Source organism: Amaranthus tricolor, chromosome 5, assembly GCF_026212465.1.
Source record: "Amaranthus tricolor cultivar Red isolate AtriRed21 chromosome 5, ASM2621246v1, whole genome shotgun sequence".
In the NCBI taxonomy this organism is placed as follows: domain Eukaryota; kingdom Viridiplantae; phylum Streptophyta; class Magnoliopsida; order Caryophyllales; family Amaranthaceae; genus Amaranthus; species Amaranthus tricolor.
Window position 1 is genome coordinate 15,068,214 of NC_080051.1, and position 11,577 is coordinate 15,079,790.

At 37.0% G+C, this 11,577-nt stretch overlaps 1 protein-coding gene across 1 annotated transcript; it reads right to left on the reverse strand.

Moving 5' to 3' along the window:
- Positions 1 to 9,049, reverse strand: LOC130814047 (mitochondrial uncoupling protein 2-like). Its single transcript, XM_057680037.1, has 9 exons — positions 8,629 to 9,049; positions 8,280 to 8,498; positions 8,040 to 8,118; positions 7,582 to 7,715; positions 7,397 to 7,495; positions 3,040 to 3,144; positions 2,464 to 2,538; positions 2,159 to 2,245; positions 1 to 494 (listed from the first exon to the last, which is right to left on the reverse strand). Exons 1-9 carry the CDS (start codon positions 8,716 to 8,718, stop codon positions 465 to 467), a joined length of 918 nt encoding a protein of 305 aa, XP_057536020.1. The 5' UTR covers positions 8,719 to 9,049; the 3' UTR covers positions 1 to 464.
- Positions 9,050 to 11,577: the final 2,528 nt, after the last annotated feature.

Genomic DNA, 11,577 nt, shown 5'->3' on the forward strand with positions numbered 1-11,577 from the left:
TTTTTACCTAGATCTCCATTAGAAATGTGTGATATAACAGTAACTCAGGTGTCTTTCTGGAGTTCCAATCTTTGCAATACAAATGAGATGCCAAAGCTAAGATTTTTATGGTACAACGGTATTATGAAGGATGACAAAAATAAAGAATATAGTGTGCATTCTACCTAAAAGCTTCAAATTTACAAGGCAGAATAATAATGTCAACTTTCCAAAGGATATTTGCTGAAGGGACTTCTGTTAACATAGAAAATAAATATATACTCCAGCCTCCAGGGGATTCGATTTTCTTTTTATCTTGTTCTTCGAACTTCTCAGGAACAGTTGTATGTATGGCTGTATGCAAATAGGATCGAACACGTAAATCTCCAATAAAAAGCAAGGGGCCAGCACATCCAAAGCTATGGTATGACTCTGCTTATGATTTGCAAAGCTGACGGACTAGAACGCTGTACACTAGTACTAGCCTAGGCTTGCCCTTGCAAGATCTTCTTGACCTGTTCCATGCAGAAATGCAAGTAAGCAAATGAAGTTCCAAATGCTTACAAAGATAGATATAAAAAAAGTCTAGCAATTCATAAATGGAGATTTATCTATGTCTCGAAAGTCTGAAATTGACCCATCTAGACGGTCAAGGCTGGGAGTTTGATTCGAGGAGAGAGATTCGAAGCTGAAGCCTCATGAGAACTAAGAAGGTTGGAGAAGAGAGATGGGTCTATAGTGGTTGACTCTCAAAGTCCACCACTATAATAAATTCAATAGTATTCATATTTATTAAACTTTGGTATGATGTTTAAGGGGATAAGTTGGGAACAGTTCGAAAATGTATGGCCTTAAATGTTGCAAGAGAGAACAACCAATACGGGGAAGTGTTGCAACTAAATACAACCAAAGGGAGTAATATTATCAAATAAAAGCAATTTCTTCGAATGGAGTTCATATATGCAAACTCAATGAAGAAAGTGAAGAATACCATGTAACTTTTTGTTTAGATATTCATTAAGGATTTGTTTGCTGCATGCAAATCCTACTTAACCATCAAGTAGGCGTAGGGAATTTTATGTATCCTCCTCAACGTTGCCAACTGTTTGTGGGTGATTTTTAGATGTAAGGATCTAAGTCATCTAAGTTCTAACTCATTACTTAAGAATCTAATAGTAACAAGGAGTACAACAAATCATAGAAGGCGCAGCTACACATTACAAACAGTTGAGTTTTCAAAACATTAGCAGCTAGAGGAACGCATATACATAACAGTCAAACAAGCATTGATTCTCTAGGATGATCAAGGGGTAAAATAGTGCAATTGTATAAGAATAACAAACTCAAACTACAAATTTCTATTTAGCTATAGGATTGCTTTTTCATCAATACTATAATTTAACACGAATCAGAGAGCACTGGCTAACATTCATTGATATAAAGTCAAAGCACCGTACAATCTCTAACTAGATATGTTGTTGGTGAATTATACAAGAGCGAAAGACTGCAAATAGACGTGTTACACTTTAATAAAAAGGGACCAGTAGCCTGTCCATGCCAAGCTTACCCGAGCAATACCAATATGCTATGAGAGCCTGATGGTTTGGAATAAATGTGTGAGCCCTGAGCAGACTTGTTCAGATCCAATTGAACTGACTACGAATTTGTTACAGCATCAGAGATACACAGGATGTTTCTCGGGCCTATTTTTCCAAAAATATGCCATCCCAGTAGACCAAAAAATTGACAATACAGCCAGTGTCAAAGATCAAAACCAATTCCGAGCCAATTACATACTAGGTCTTGTCTAGTTAGGGTCTTGACCATTAGTCATATGCTTATTATCTACAGTTAACCATAAAGAATTTGTGAAAGAGGAAAGCAAGAACAAGTGGAATCAGCACTCAAGGAAGGGCAATTGAGAACAGATTTTATGAACTGTAAAATAAACACACAATAGCTTAAGTGACCTGTAGTTGCAATTAGTGAAAACAAATGGCGAAGAATACACAGAAAATTCACACAACATGAAGTTCATTCAATGTTAGACCAGCATTCAGACACAAAGAAACCTCATCGAAAGAACAAAACGGGAAAGAGAAATATTAAGTATAACTAAACTGAGCTAAACCTTTTTAAATGCACACCAATAAGCAACATGTATAATGTATATTCTTACTTGTTCCAATGTCAAAAACATGACCACGTTCCATGATCCTAATCTGCCAAAATTAAGGAGAAATCCTTTATAAAATGCATTCGGTCCCTGCACAATAATATTGTCAGAGTGTAAACACACTATGTGTCAAAAGTAAAATATCCCCTACAGGTAAGAGTTAATAAGTTTCCATATTGGAACTAGATATTCCCCTATTGAGGTAAATAGAAAATCTAATATACTCAAAACAAATTACTTACTCCATTGTATTTATTTTCTTCACCAACTTATACTAACAAATCGCAAATCAAAGAGCATTTATGTACCTCATTCTTTAATGTCTTGATGAAACAGTCAATTGTGCTTTTATAGGTTGTATCTCCCATCATTCTCGATTTCACCTGATAACATATTTAAAAACAAATTAAAATAGCGCTTGATCCATGCTGATGTTGAGTGATTAGCTTATAAGCTATTTTAGGTGATAGGTCATAGATTATTTATCAAAAAGTGACGTGTCATTGACTCATCTCAATATCATACTTCATTTGTCCCCTTAATAATGCAACAGACCACAACTACACAAGGTTTAAGAAAATGGTAGAGACAACTAAATCACGTAAGATTAAAAGTGAGATAGAATAAGAGCACATGTGTGGTGAGAATTAATGAAAGTAGTGGGAACATTACCCAAAATTAAAATGTTGCAAAGCAAAAGGGACAAATTAAAATCGAAACGTTGGCAAACTCATTTTACTATCTTGAATATACGCACAAAAGCTATCCACCAAATAACCCTAGGTTGACATCAATTAGATGAAATTAACAGTGCCCAGCTAAAACGTCCTCAAAATAGTATTAATTAGAATATACTACAAAGTGCATGCGCCAAGCAAGCTCACCACATCCACTGGAGATCCAATGCAAACTGCAAAAAACCCTGCACCTAAACCAGCCATTATGTGAGTAAGTGCATTATCTGAGAATCCTGGAATCGCCAATATAGTCTGCATATTTTATAAAATTATAAGGAGAAAAACAGATACAAGACAAAACTTCCAGTTGGTAAACCTTCTAAAGGGTATAAGAGTTTGTGAAAGAAGTAAAGAACATGTGTTTCACTCATTTTACACGATAGGTATTTTAGTACATAAGATATTCATTAGGAGCTACAAATATAAAAACTACTAAAGATACTCTTATTGCTATGTAACAACTAAGAAATAAAACAACATGAATATATTATATACCAAAAGTGCATGGACTAAAGTCAAAATAAAGCTTAACAAGAGGCTATAATTAAGGAGAATATGATATACATGATCTGCCCTTTATACTCTCCCTCAAAATGGGCTGTCAATGAGAGAGTCCAATTTTGTTACTCAAGAGTTGATGTTGAGCGGTTTGGTAAGTGTATAGGCTAACTAATCTTGAGTAGATGTGTAGGACACAAAAAGGTTACCCTTTTGCACATTTTCACGAACAAAATGATAGTCAAGGGAAAGGTGCTTCATTTTAAAGTGAAACAAAGGGTTGGCACATACATAAGTGGTTCCTGCATAATCGCAATAAATAACTGATTGGTGAGGCAAACTTTGTCTAAGTTCCTGAAGTTAATTTGTAACCCATAGTAGCTCAGCAGTATTAGCAGACTAGTAGTCGCCCTGTTATCTGCTTTAGTCAAGGATCTAGCTCGAGTCTTTTGTTTACGTGAGGTCCAACTAACAGGATTGCGACCAAGATATACAATGTATCCAGTGGTGGAAATACAATCATCTTTATTCTTTATCACGAGCCAACTAGCATCCAAATAAGCGTGAAGCGAGCTCGAAGAATCTGCATAGATTGTTATACCCATATGTAGTGTACCACTTAGATAGCGCAAGAGGCGATGAATAAATTGCCAATGATCATCAGTTGGATGCTGCAGGTAATGGGAAAGTTTGTTGACAACAAAGGAAATATATGGGCATAGTAAGGCAAAGATATAGAAGATTGTCTATCAAAGCGTGAGTGGGATTATCAAGGGGTTTGCCTTGTATTCTTAAGGAAGGATTTGTAGGAAGAGAGGTTGCAATAGAGTTGCATTCTTCCATGTTGGCTTTGTTTAAGAGCTCAATAATGTATCTATTTTGTCTAAGCAAAAGGCCTTTGGGTTGATTAAGAACTTCGACCCAAAGAAAATAGGATAAAATTCCAAGGTCCTAGAGAGAAAATCTATTTGCTAAGGTGACAATGAATTTATTGAGGGCAACAGTAGTATTTCCAGTGAGAATGATATCGTCGACGTAAATGAGAAGATATATGATGATCTCAATCAGAATTGCATTGCGGAAGCCCATAGTTAGGAGGTGAATTTTGAGCATGGTATACCAAGCATGTTGTGCTTGCTTCATCCCATATAGAGCTTTCTTAAGTTTACAAATATAGGAAGGATGATAAGGGTCAACAAATCCAGGGGGTTGTATGGTGTATACATCATCCTAAAGAGTCCCTTGAAGAAAAACATTATTTATGTCAAGTTGACGTAATACCCATTTGTTGCTCACGGCTAAGGAGAACAAGACGTACGATAGCGGGTTTGACTATACGATAGCGGGTTTTGTGATTTCCATGTAGGTCTCGTTTGGTTCGAAATAACCATTTGTATCCAAATAAGTTTGAGAGGGAGAGGGTGGAGCAGAGGTCCATGTTTCATTCTTAAGTAAGGCCTCCATTTCAGTTTCCATGGCCTCTCTCCAGATTTGGCTCTTCAAAGCTCGAGTTATATTTTTTGGGAGGTCAACTTCAAATAGTTGAGCATTGAGATTTAGCTTTTGTATTGGTTTGCGTATTTCTTGTTGTAAATGTGTGGTCATAAGGTAAGGTAATGGAGGATTAGGTTGTTATTGTAGAAAAACTGGATGACTATGTTGTTGTGGAGAAGGCAATGAATTAGGTGGGGTAGAGGCATTAGATGTTGTCTTGAGTTGCGGGTTCAGGGAGTATGTTAAGAGATAGTGGTACCCATTCATAAAGAGTCTTTGCAAAGTATGCGTGAAATTGTGTTTAGTAGAAAACGAAAAATAAAATGAACATGGGGTGAAGTGTACACACGCATGGTATCTAATTCAAGGCAATAATATGCACTTGGGTAGGAGAATACCTAATAAAAATACATGGTTTTGACATGGGTTTCAGTTTGCGAGTTGTGTAAGGTTTTAACTATGGAAAAAAAACACCCAAAACTTTTTCATTTATGATAGTTAGGTTGAGTAGCAAAGAGACGAAAATATGGGGAGTCATTGTTTAAGGTGGATGTGGGAAGCCTGTTTATAAGGTAAACAACAGTGCTACATGCATGTGGATGATAATCTAAGGGCATATGTGCATGGGTGAAGACTTTAGGGCCTCATACTCACCTCCATTGTCAAAATACAACATTATAAGAGGTAGTTGAAAATTTTCTCAACTAAAGCCTTATAGCATATAGACTGATTACGCCTCTGATTTTTGTTTTAAGGGAAATTCCATATGGTAGCATCCAATTTTCATGAAACGCCAGTGGTAGCACTTTTGTAAGATTTTTCCACATTGTACCATCCGGTTTATGCACTATCTAACTGTCGTAGCATTTTCCGTTAAATTCTTGTTAATTTCCGTTTAATTCATCATTTTGTAAGATTTTTGCACATGCTAGCATCCAGTTTTTGCTCTCAAATGTTTAATTCACCATTTTAACGTTTAATTCACCGATTAATTTATCAACGCCCTTAAGTGTTGTAGCAATTTTATTTTCATTCAAATTATTGGCATAATAAAGTTCAAAAGGTCCATTACAAACACTAAATTCAAAAGGTGCATTTTATAAGCTTAAAAGGTGCATTTCATAAGTTCAAAAGGTGCATTCCAAGCATTAATACATATCTACTTAATTGTTACAACATTTGAGGGCGTTGATAAATCAATCGCTGAATTAAACGTTAAAATGGTGAATTAAACATTTGAGAGCAAAAACTAAATGCTACCATGTGGAAAAATCTTACAAAATGATGAATTAAATTGAAATTAACAAGAATTTAACGGAAAATGCTACGGCAGTTAGATAGTGCATAAACTGGATGCTACCATGTGGAAAAATCTTACAAAAGTATTACCACTGGCGTTTCATGAAAACTGGATGCTACCATGTGAAATTTCCCTTGTTTTAATGGGAAGAAGACTTGGAGATGGCGTAAGTTTAAGGTAAAGATGAAGACACCACATAGACGCCTTCAGTGGATGGTCCTTGGAAGAGAGTACTATGTATTTTATTATTAGTAATAAAAAAAACATATTGGATGAGAATGTGACAGTGTGATCATTATCTTCACACAATTTAGATATAGAAATGACATTTTTTGTCATAGCAAGAACAACAAGAATGTTTGTAACTATTAATTGACTATGATTCATAGAGCTTATATGAGAAATTTTGAGGCACATACCATCACATACGAGTAATTCTTCCGTGCCATAAGGAGTGTGAAGTGATAAATTTTTTAAGTCATTAGTCACAAACGGAAGGCCCCAATATCAAGAAGTCATGATGAAGAAATATCAAGGTCATTAAAGTTGACAATGTTACTTTGAGGTTTGAATGAGTGGTTAGATGGAGGATGAGGAAGAAAAATGTTTTATAAATATTGGATATTTAACAATGACATGGGCTAGCTCTCTACACTAATGGCATTTTCCTAAAAACGGTTTAACTGGTTTAGAGATTTGGTTGGAAGTATTACCTGGTGGAGACTGTCGTTGGTTAAGAGTCACAAGTGGACTGTTATGTGTGCGCAAAGAAGGCAGTAGCAAGCATTGCATGGTCTTGTTGTTTGTTTTGGATGATTAATTCCTTGTTTATAAGTTCATGGAGTACTTCAAACGTAGGTTCTTCTGATGCATTTAGAAGTTGGCCTAAAGTTTTAGCAATGACCATTATTGGGTTTGATAGTTTGATAGGATCGGATACTAATACCATATAAAAAGGTACAAGAGTTTGTAAAAGAACAGCACCATAGGTACTTCAGTACATTAGAAACATAATCACTAGGAGTTACAAAAATAGAAACTACCAAAGATACTCCTATTGCTATGTAAAGCTAAGAAATAATACAACAAGAATATTTTATACACCAAAAGTGCATAGATCAAAATCAGAATAAAGCTTAATTAGAGGTTATAATTATGAAGATGATTTACATGATCTTCCCTTAATAAACCTAAGGTGATATATTGAATTACCAGTTTCACTTGATCATAACTGGCTAGTTCAGCAGCATTTATGATTGCATTCCTGGCAATATTGGGCCCAACCCCTGTCCAAAGAGCCAAGAGTCCTTCCTAGTAGGCAGTAGCATAAAATTTATTAGTCAAGTGTCCAAGGCAAGGCAAACTCATTTGAGAAATGAGCTCTCTTACTAAATTACCTGTCTTATTATAGAAACATAAGCATCCATGGCTCCCAGATAACGCCTTGGCACACCAGGTGGCAATTTTCCTTCCGCCTGAAGTCTAACTTTAACAAGATCAGTTGGATTAGCCACAATTATTGCAATTGCGCCTGTTCAAAAGAAAATTGGCCAACTAAAACACTTAGACCAATGAGTTGTTTAGCCAAATATCACAAATTTACTAAGATTATGTTTGGAAACAAGTAATTCATTTCAAATGGTATATTTCAATTATAAAATCATAAATGAAGAATTTGAGAATGACAAGGTTTGAAAAGTCATCGTCAAATTCTCAACTTTAACTACTTTTAAACCAATGGTGAAATTGTCTCAAATCCACAATTGAATTTTATTGAGTCAATTCTAGATTTTCAAAAGCACTCATTGTCCCCAAACATAGCATTGATAACCCGATTAAGTTGTAGATTACTAACCAGTTAAGAGAGCAGCTAAGATTTTTTGGAGTAGAGGAAAATCTCCAAACAGAAAAGTACCAATGAAGAACATCTTGAACTGCAAGATAAGAGGATAAATGGACATATGAATACGATAATAATTGATAAATAAAGACCCTCGAGTTAGCTACTTTGAGAGTGTCGGTTTCAGTAGCAAACTGAGGGGCGGGGGACAGAACAATAGACGTATACAAAAGAAATAAGGTATCTGAAACTGACAGGATCATAGAGGCCGATTCTCAAGCCTCCATATAGACATTGACGATGCAATCCTGGCACTATCCCCTTCCAAAGAGCAGGTAAACCTTCTTCCTTTGCAATTGTAAGAATAGTGCCCAACACGCCTCTATACTTGACTGAAACTGCTCCATCATTTGTAGATCCTTTGCGTTGGAGTTGAAGCCTCACTTTAGCAGTGTCTAATGGCAACGTACAAAACTGCACATTAGTCCAATCACACCAAAATACCAAATTAGTCAAAAATCAGCACACCAAACAGTATCTGTATACATGATTTCCCATTTCGAAAGCTTGAATTGGAAATTAAAGAGGAAACTTATGAAATTACCTCAGCGAAAGAAGCTGCAATTGCGCTACTGACGAAAGTTGAGGCAAATGAGATCTCGGTTTGAGGAGCGACGACACCAGGGACCGGCATTGCAAATAATTAACCAAGATCTGAATATCAAAACCTAGAAATGGAGAAAAATGGTGGAAGTATTGAGTAGTGAATGTTGATTGGAGAAAGAATATGATCCTTTAACCTAATGGCTATTGGATATTTGATCTGGTTTTCATGGGGTCTTCTCTTCTGGGTTTTATTATGGTAGTAGTGTTATACTCTTAAATATGCCTTGCTTTCTAGTTTGTTCAGATTTACTAATACTACTCCTGGATTTTCTATCTTATTTTTTGTTTGTTTTGAAATATTCAACTTAATATTTCAAAATTATATTGTGGCAGGTGATAAACTACAGCTCATGCCTGATGTTGATGACGTTGAAGGCAAGAGGAATAAGCTATTGAGTTTTAATGAAATAAAACAAGGGTAAAATAGTAATTTTAATACTTAATGAAAAATAAATATAAATGTTTTTTAATTGTTGAATCTTATCCCTCAACATTGCTAATTCCATAAGTATTTTTCACTTTGCATGAAATGAAAAAGTATTTCCTAATCTACCGTCCGCGTGGAAATTTGTTTTTTTTTTTTTTTTAAATTTTCCCGACAAAACCACCAAATGAGATGGCGGTTTGTGGTAAAGAGTAAACCGCCACATGAGATAGCGGTTTTATCTGGGAACAGTGCATAGTAAACCGCCATCTCATGTGGCGGTTTGCTCTGGGTGAACCGCCATCTCATTTGGCAAATTTGCTCTGTGCCCTTGCAACATTTTATTTTGTTCTTTTAATTCCCATAAATAGTTAGCACAACTTGCATTAAACTAGTTCAATACCATCTATTCCATAATAATCAACTACGAACCAGCTTGATTTGAAAACATTAATTATAAAAATAATGCAAAGATATATTACAATCATGGAAAGTGATACAAGAAGTTTAAAGCATATAAATTGATACAAAGTGTGTTAAACTATAATCCCCAGCCCCTTTTGTTGTGCGCACCGGTGGATGATAATGGTGTATACTCGTCAACCTCTGTAATGACATTAAGAGTAGGAGCTCGTCGTTGACTAGCACGCTGATATGTGATGATCCTTTGCGGAGGCGATGGATGTGGAAGAGGAGTGGTCATGGAAGGTAGAGGAATGAATGGCGACATAGCACCGGATGTCGATGGGGATCTGGAAGACCGACCTCGAGTAGATGAACGCTCGCGACCTCTTGTGGACCGATTACTTGATCCTTCGGAAGAGCTACCTCGGTGGGCCGAACTCCGTGGAGAAGGAGTGTGGAATGTGTCATCTACCTCGCCAATGATGGGTGGAGTCGAAATGAGGTACTCATACCCCGACTGACTCAATGCATCGGTCAATGACGCGTTAATGGAGCCAAGGGTCTGAGAATGTAGCCGATACCCCACATCAACTGGCGATGTAGTGGCCCCGTGAATCGTGTCATTACATTGTATAAGCACCGATCGGATGTGCTCGGCCTGTATGTTATCATTGTATTGTTAAAAGAATCACATAAAAGTATTACTATATGTTATGAGTGTTAAAAGAAGACGTACCAGTAACGTAGATGTCGGATGGTAATGTGATCCTGGCTGCGCAAATATGGTGTACATTAGGCGTAATATGGAGATATGCCTGTACCAATTCATGTATGCACCAGAGCAATGACCGGTGTAGTTATCCCCTCGAACTAATCGAGATGCTCAATTACTCCACGCATCTAACTGTGATCTATGTCGTACGACAATGTTCTTGTCCCCAGTCCTCCGATCAATCGCATGTAATTGAGGTTGGGTGTCACAGGCATGCGGAATAACCTGCTCCAAACCGAATTGACGCATGAAACGATCCGGGAGATGTAGCTCGACGATGTCAAAGCAAATAAGTGGACAACGCGATCTCCAAATCTCGTGGCCCGATCTACATATGTGTGGCAAAGCTTCCATCTTAGCCGTTGTGTAAGGCTGCCATGTCATCCGTAATAGAAATCAATATACTCAGTAATATATACAATTTATTCATAACTAATACAAATAGTAAATGTTAATAACTTGCTCGTCCCGTTGTCGATCAAGTGCGTCTCTGTAGTAGACAAGAGTATGTGGGAAGTGGGACCTCGAAAGATATACGCGAAGCCAGCTGCAAACAAACGAACATTGTTTAATATTTTAATGTATCATAAAATAGTGAAATTTTGAATTTGAATAGTGAATTGAATGTTGCTACCTTACTGCTAAAGGATCCATCCCACGACGATGCTGTGAACCTAACACCGGTTCAAAATCCTCTGTGTCATCTTCCTGATCATGTTGCCCAGCGGGTCGAATCGTCCGAATTATAGGCCTCCCTATATGAATATGTTCCCATGACCATATCTGTAATAACAACAAGCAGCCTCCAATGTCCTTGGCACTCTTACGAGATGCTCCATATAAATTACGATACAGATACGCTAGGGTAGCACTTCCCCAACTATACTCATCTACCCGCTCCAAGTCTCCTAGTAGAGGGAGATAGATCAACTGCACCGAATCACCGCTCTTGTTTGGAAACAAGATGCATCCAAACAGGTACAAAATGTACTCTCGCGCATGTCTATCCATTGTAATATCATCCGTGTCATCCTCTAGCACGCTGAAATACTTTCTGAGCCAAGTCAACTTCAACGAGGATCCAGTGATGATCTTTGGCTATGTGGGGTGGTTTTCTGGCTAAACCCCTAGTAGCTCATGAACTAATGCTGGTTAATTTTCCTCTCCATGACCTATCACTGCTTGTCCTTCAATGGGCAGTCCCATTATAAATGCCACATCTTGCAACGTGATTGTTGTCTCGCCAACCGTTAGGTGTAAGGTATGAGTCTCCGGCCTCCACCTCT

Excerpts from the sequence above, each read along its gene's own strand:
- LOC130814047 (XM_057680037.1), bottom strand. The coding sequence starts at position 8,718 with ATGCCGGTCCCTGGTGTCGTCGCTCCTCAAACCGAGATCTCATTTGCC. Across the intron at positions 7,716-8,039 it reads CTTAGCTGCTCTCTTAACTG|GCGCAATTGCAATAATTGTG; the intron begins GTTAGTAATCTA and ends TCTTTTGAACAG. Across the intron at positions 3,145-7,396 it reads GTTATGATCAAGTGAAACTG|ACTATATTGGCGATTCCAGG; the intron begins GTAATTCAATAT and ends TAAAATATGCAG.